This window comes from Cystoisospora suis (assembly GCF_002600585.1).
Source record: "Cystoisospora suis strain Wien I chromosome Unknown contig_6618, whole genome shotgun sequence".
NCBI lineage: Eukaryota > Apicomplexa > Conoidasida > Eucoccidiorida > Sarcocystidae > Cystoisospora > Cystoisospora suis.
Genome location: NW_027159405.1, coordinates 1 through 7,282, shown reverse-complemented (window position 1 = coordinate 7,282; position 7,282 = coordinate 1). Strand labels below are relative to the sequence as shown.

The 7,282-nt window shown below is 55.8% G+C and overlaps 1 protein-coding gene across 1 annotated transcript in view; it reads right to left on the bottom strand.

The window, feature by feature from the left end:
* Positions 1–2,054, bottom strand: part of CSUI_010065 (uncharacterized protein) — a 3,417-nt gene extending 1,363 nt beyond the window's left edge. The window contains exons 1-3 of the mRNA XM_068070171.1: positions 1,263–2,054; positions 783–1,037; positions 276–587 (exon numbers count right to left, since the gene is read on the bottom strand). Of these exons, the coding sequence (XP_067917851.1) occupies positions 276–587; positions 783–1,037; positions 1,263–1,779 (1,084 nt within the window). The 5' untranslated portion in view covers positions 1,780–2,054. The remainder of the gene's footprint in view (positions 1–275; positions 588–782; positions 1,038–1,262) is intronic.
* Positions 2,055–7,282: the final 5,228 nt, after the last annotated feature.

Sequence of the window (7,282 nt, the reverse complement as noted above, 5' to 3'; positions counted from 1 at the left end):
AAGTCACACTCCAGTAGTAGAAAGTAGTGACACAGGACGCAATTCGTTGCAGCATCCGGAGCGAACGGATCCCGAGGACATCAGCTCTGCGAACGCTTCCAGCTCTTTTTCTCGTCAAACTTCAATACTCATATCGCTCTTTGTTTAGTACCTATCCCTCTTGGAAACCTCGTCTGACAAAGTACGTATGGACCATGCACTGACAGCTTAAGACCTTCGACAAAAGCTGTCGTGGTGGAAGAAGGCACACAACAACAACAGCCCTCTTCGCTTACCAAGGCGTTCCTTGAACTCTGTCCAGGCCTTGCAAGACAACACCACCGGACCTTTTTCATCTTGCCGCTCTAAGGTGCAATCAGGACGTGTTCTCAGTGAAGAAAGAACGTATGCGGATTCAGACAGTGCCGGGGGTGGGATCTTGCCGAAGTAAAGAAAGGAGTTCAGTCCTGGAAACGTATGAGCGACTGAAGGACCGCCATTCTGAAGAATCAGTCTCGCCTTCAGAAGAGAACTGCTGGGTGAAGGCCCCTGGAGAGCTTCAGCGTTCAGGACCTCAACGCTCTCCTTGAATGGTCCGGGGCGGTACACTGTAAACATGAACGACGCATACCGAGACAACCAGCCGCATATGGTCACCTACGCGCACCAGTGACTACAGAGGAAACCAGAAGAGCAGTCAAAAATCAAAACTGCGGCCCTGGTTTGACGTGCTCTCCATGCACAGCGAAACATTAAGGATCTTGGAGCTTCCACTGCATACAACAAGTCTGATTTCAACTTACACGGTGCCTGATCTGCATTTGAAAGAGGATCCGGGAACAAAACCGGGGCGTCGCCTGCTTGGGTGCATGCCAATACCGCAAGTGAGCCAGGAGACACCTGGCCCTCTCCCTGGACAACAAGCGAATGCGCAGGGATTGAGAAAGCCGGACCAGTCCTCATGAGGGAGGGGTAGGTAACGCCGTACATGAAGTAGATTGAAGTGCCATTGGGATCATCCTCTTTTGACTCCACGATGGAAAAGAGATAGCCTGCGCCTGGGGAAAGAGGAGGCAAAATAGAAGAACACACGCGGGCACGATGTGAACATGGTGTGCTTGAAAAAGGCTCTGCTGAATATGCATGCTCATTAGGTCATCGCATCGGTGCACAGAACCGCTGACCGAGACTAGCAAAGCGCCATACTGGTGTTGAAAAACAATCAGGATATTGTCCGAAGTGTTGAGAGAACGCAGACACTCAACAAAGTCCCTCATACTCACTCCTGCATGCTCCACATTCGGTAAGTATCCCCGAGTTTCCGGCCCGCTGCAGAGCAATGTACTTCGTTGTAGGCAAGAAGAATCCTTTGCTTTTCAGCCGATCCTCTTCTTGTCTGATCTCCTTCGCGTCCAGACTTTCATTCAGAGAAGGCAGTTCAAGAGCATTCGGGAAAACGGGAAACACAGGTTTGCCAGTCGGTTCGACGAAGTTGACCCCGAGCTCCCCTAACGCCTCTCGGTCAGTGATAACCAAATTGAAGGTGCCCTGAGGAGGAAAAGAGACGGGGCTCCTGCTGCAGTGTGGCAATACAGCAAGGCTACTTCCCGCCACTCGACCCCCTGGAAGTCCTTCACCACCCACTGACTGTCCATCGCTCTCCGAAGAAGAGACGGAGAGCTCCTTTGTCTCCGAAGCGTTTCCATCAGTGCTCGCCCAGCTGACCGGCAAGCCTGCCACGACAAGGTACGAAACAAGAAGAGTAACGAAAAACAACGGTCTCGAATCCGTGCCTGCCATCGCGACACTCTGCAAAACTGGTCTGAACAAACAGAAACTGCTTCTCAAGCAATCGGATACCTCAAAAGAATAATGAAGGCGAGGCGCCCAAACAAGGCTTGCCTCCCGGAACGTGGAGCTGACGCAAGCTCCGCCGTCATTCAAAATCACGAGGAACAATGATCGGACACTTTATTGAAAAAGATCTTAGCCGATGCAAGCCGGCAACCAGAACTGCTGGCGGAGACTACAACGCGAGAAATCTGAATAACGTTGACGGCCCCGCATCTCTTTGTGTCGTCACTCCAAATGCGGCTCGCCGCGCGCGAGACGACTGGCTTGCTCATCCGCCGAGCAACGGTAATGTGATGCATGTCGGCCGGCAGGGCCGCGGATGTCTTAGCTGTCTGTCTCCTCCCGGCGCGTCGTCTGCCGGCTAAGGGTCGCGCGTCTCTTTGTGTCGGGAGGGCCCCCCAATCGGAAGACAATTGACTGCGGTCTCATCCTCCAAGGAACAACGGTGCATCTCGGCCGGCAAGGGGGCGGATGTCTCAGCTGCCTGTCTCCTCTCCGCCGTGTGCTCTGCCGGCACTTTCTGTGCCTTCATGAGGTCCGTAGCTAAGGAGGAGAGAATATTACAGACCGAGCGGCAGGAGCGCAGAAACAGGGGGTTCCGTGTACATGCGGTTGTCTTGCCGTCCGAGTGCCTGGTACATCTTACGAGGCACATACGCGGTTGACGGCCCTCTTCACCCGGTTAGGTGGCATAATAGTGGGCTCAAGCGTCTTCTTTTTTTCTTTACCAGAGCCAGAGGGAGAGACGGCGCTGCGTGGAAGTTCCCGCATAGCTGCATGAACTCGACGTCTTCAGAACCGTGAGGATGATGTCGGTACAACCGTGCACTGTCGGGCTGCAGAGGCGCCTACCATGCCCTGCTGTATGGCTTTGACGGGTTGTCGCACGGGAGGTAGCGCTGTTTGAACTCCCGCTTCCGCCGCGCTTGATCGGGGGCTTGCACCTGTTCTAGATTCGCTCACCCTAATCCGGCCACTCACTGTGCTGTACACAGTCACACCTATCGTCCCGACTGCTCACAACAAAGGCGCTCGAAAGATTCTCGCTCGCGCGTCTGAACGAGACTGGCGAGTCGCGCTGTCAGTCTTGTTTCTCGGCGTGCCGCGCTGAGGAAGGGACTCGAATCGGAGCGCAGGCTTTTCAGCACTGCGCAGATCCAGTCACGTTTCCAGGCAGAGGCAGACAAGAGAGGGGTCGTGAATGACCGGAGAATCAGAAGTTTACGCCCCCGGCACTATCTAGCAACAGGGGGTGCTCCAGAGAGGTGCGTCATCGGCTTTCGTTCTGGGAATCTTTTCACATAGAAGATCCAGTCTGAAGGCGGAGCCGGAATTTCCTGCTCCGGAGTCACTTAAGCCTAGTGGACTCCCTCAAAGTTGATGGCCTCCCCTTCCGAATGTACCCTCCGCTCTCTTACGAGTTTTGTTGGCCCTTCCTCACACCGACAGGAACAACGCAGGTCTTCTGGAGAACAGACGCTTCTCTGCTGTTCTTCACTTCTGAGAAACCCCGCTCTCCCTTGCCACGCGCAATCGATTCTCGGCGGATCGACGGGGGAACTGACGCACAAGCCTCCTAGCGGCGACGTCGAGCAGCTTCCCGGTACGGCAGCGGGTCAACGGAAGCCTCGCATACGGCAGGGCCCCTGCACCGCCGCTGCCGACATCTACAGGGCTGAATGGAGCGCTATGCCACCAGTTCGCGGCTGAATACTAGCTGGGGGAGCCTGGTGGGTCCGGCCCCGTCAAAGCGTCACTAGTTCCGAGACAACGGGGGCGGAGAGGGACCCAGTGGATAATGGTCTCCGCACAAGACTGTTATCCGAGCTGGGAGCTGTGTCGCAACTGGCGGCACTGCGCGGTGATGCCCGGCAGCGCCACGATCTGGAACAACGGTCTGGATCTAACTCAGCCGGCGGCTGCTGGTCACCCGGTCGGCCGGCCGTTCAGCTGCTGCTCAAACTGAGGCCCGCTGGAAGCCGGCCACTATAACGCGTCCGCGTCAACTGCGCCCACAAGAAGCAGGACCCCGTCAAGGGCAACTGTTTTGCCGGAAGAAAAGAGATCTAAGAAGGACTGAACCGTTGAGCGCAGAACACCCTATTCAGGGAAGTACAGCCGGACAGGAGACGTGTACGAACGAGCGACCGGTGATGCTTGTCCCAGCGGTAGAACGCCCTACTCAAGCAAAAGTTTGCGAAGACGCAGGTGTAAGACCCCCTGGGCCCTTATGGCTGGCAGAACTCGGTACCAACGCAGGAACGTCGACCGGCGGATGAAACTGTCACCGCAGATACTCGCGCGCACGGTGCCGTGTTTCGGTGCGGGGACTCCTGCAAGCTCTTAAGTTCGCACAAGTAATCTAATCCCTGAACCCTTGTTCTTAAAAAGTTGTTCTTTACCTTCCTTGTGTTCGGCGTGGTCTGGTGCCTGCTTGCATCCCTTGAGTGATCACGGGCGAGACAACTTGCTTGCGGGCGTCGCTCATCGGGTCCAGATTCGTCTTGCCGACCCTTCGCTGTTGCCGGGGACGTCGTGTACTGCGTGACACTTGCGAAGGCAGGCCCGTGGCCCTGACGGCGACTCCTTACTGCGCTACAGGCCAATTCAGCAAGCTCAACTACCCTTCTACAACCATATGAAAGCGATCTTTTTCTTGTCACTTCACGTAGCTCGTGCCGAGTTGCGCCCCTGCGAGGGAAGCCGTGGTCTTGAGTGTTCCCCCGGCGTTGAAGTCGCGGGTGGCGAGCCATCCGCGCCGTCGGCTCTGCCGGCGGTCGGCATTCCGCGCGGCATCCTGTTGTTGTTCGCGTGGCTATTGCTGGGAGCGCTCATGTGGCTTGCTCCTTCTCGCTTACGTCGGGTCCTGTATATTTCTCCGTCCACCTCGGGTGTGGCTTCTTATCGATTCTCTTCCGCTCTACGTCTCCTCTCAGAGTTTCTAAAGTGGCGCCGTCCAGCCCTTTAGCCGCTATTTTCGCATGGCTGTTCGGCTGTCCACTCGGGTCACTCCATGATTTGAGAACCTCTCCATTTGGTATCCCTCCCTTCGTAGCTTTCGCCGCACCCTGGTTTCGCTAGATTCATGCTCTGGCTCCGTGGTCACTGGCCGTCGTAGGGTCTCGTTGAATACTGGGTAGACAAGCCAGAAAGGCGCTGCCTGTGATTTTTTTCCCAGTTTCTCGCACCAAGCCTTGTATACTGAAGGGCTCGACGTACTCCGGGGGCATCCTTGGCATGCCAACGGAAGGAGGGACGTGGAGACTTCAGGCAGATCTCCCGTCTGGGTTGGAACTGGATCGTCCGTCTGTGAGGAGCGGGAGGGCCCGATTATTCCCTCTGGTGCTCTTGAGCCGTCTTGAGCTCTTGCGTGGCGATGCGGAGGTTTATATTGGCTGGAGAGGGACCAGTCCTAGAGACGTGCTGTGGGCAGATCAAGCTGGTGGCAAGTAGGGCTTTCAGAAATCCACAAGGGATTTAGAAAATGGCGTTGTTTTTGTACTGGCATGCTGCTTGGAGTTAAAAGCAAAGTCTAATAGGGGCAGAGCCCTCTTCCACTTCGCGTCATTCCTTTCAGACAGCGCGCTTGCATCTGCCCTTTGATTTGACTTTTGTGCCTGACCGTCGCTGTAAGGATCGTTGGTTATTGACTCGTGCCGGGAAATGTTTGACTTACCACTCAAATGCGTTACTAGTACACCCCCTGGAGCCCCTACCTCTCCGGACATCGTCGCACTACAGGCACACTTTCAGTGTAGAACAGGGAACGAGAACGCAGAGTCAGCACTCCTTGCTGTCGAGACCCTCGGAGCCCCGCGCACGCCCCCGATCAGTGGCTTCCACTACAGTGTACGGTGCATCTCTGCAATGAGAGCTGCGAAACTCCCTCGATTGCTCACAGGGAAACACAAGATATCACTTCTGGAGTGTCATTTTCCCTCTCTCGCCTGCTGCCTGGGACGGACGTAGCTGTCTGCTGTCACATGAGAACCGCTCCCCGCGAAGCAGTTCACTGGTACACTGTCGGCTTGGCGGGCAGGTCCAGCGTCTTCTCGGTAGCAGGAAAATCATAACGGCCCTGCGCGCCCGGTGCCTTCAGACGCTATGAAGCTTCTGCTGTCATCTGCAATATTTCCACTGCTTATCACAAGGCTACTGTAGCAGTTCATTCACTGACTCTTAGTCGATGTTCGCCATGATCTTGACTGGCATACCATTATCAACAAGGAGTGTTGGTGGTGCTTATCGCTTGTAGGAAAACGGTGAGTAGCTTGCCGAAGGAAAGCCCCTGGCACAGGATGTCTAGGAGAAGGAGCTTTCCGGCTGAGCTGCAACTGAGAAACTGTAGTCCCAGAGGGGGGTGAGAGGTTCAGGTGATGGCTTGGGCTGCTTCCCCGTGGGCCGCACTGCTTCTGGTTGGGTAAGCGCACTTCTGCGTTCGGCTGCAGTCGTACCTTGCGTGCACTGCCTTACAGCCTTCAACAGGCGTCGATGTCCCACACCGGAGGGAATCCCTCGCAACGTCCCGTCATCACTCCGACCCGGAAACTCCGGACCTGACGCAGGTAGTGCGCAGAATGCCGCCTCGTTCCCGTGGTGACACTCGTCCCAAAAGGCGCGCTCACTGGCTGCAGGAAGGGGCAAGAGTAGCTGGAGAAGCGGTGTCCAGTCACCAGCAGCGCGGCCATCTTGGAGCGGCTCTCACCTGTCGCTTGGCGAGGTCACCTGCCGCACACGGAAGCAACAGTTGCCAGACATTGAGCCATTCCCGAGCGGCTAGGGTAGCTATGAAGCCGACCCCCGGGAAATAGCGGCACGTCCCCACAACAAACCAGCACAAGAAATGTGGCGTCCTCCCTCCCCAGGAGAAAGGCGGTGTCTGCTTCCGATGGTATATTTCCCACAGTGGCAGTATAGGGTCTCATCAGACCCCACTGTCCTGTTTGCTCCGCCACTACAGGTCCTTCTTCTCGAGAAGAGAACGTCGCCGGACGCACCGGCCTGCGATTCGCGACAAGGGGGTTGCGGGGGCTTACGCTCTCAATAGTTCTTGACAACACAGGAGGGCAGCTGGATGCATGAAACGAGCAACCGAACTGCGACGGTGAGACGAACCCATGGTCTGTTTGGGTGTGGCTGTTATATTTTTTCTGTTCGTATTCGCTTGCAAAGCCGCTTCGAGAGCCCTAGACTAGTTTATCGTTCGCCTTGAACGCGATTCGTAGCGCCGTCACGACAGGCCCCTGGTCGTCTCCAGGAAATGCCTGTAACTCTGAACAAGGCGAAGCCTGCTCTTTACTCAGGGCGGATGTACGTATCATACCACAATAGAGTCCTCCAACTTGGAATCTATCTGTTTTCTCTTCTTAGGTGCACAGGCACATCCAGATACGCGAAAACCAAAGGAGCGGCTGGTAACACTAGGAGACTGTGTAGTGCCCGCTGCACA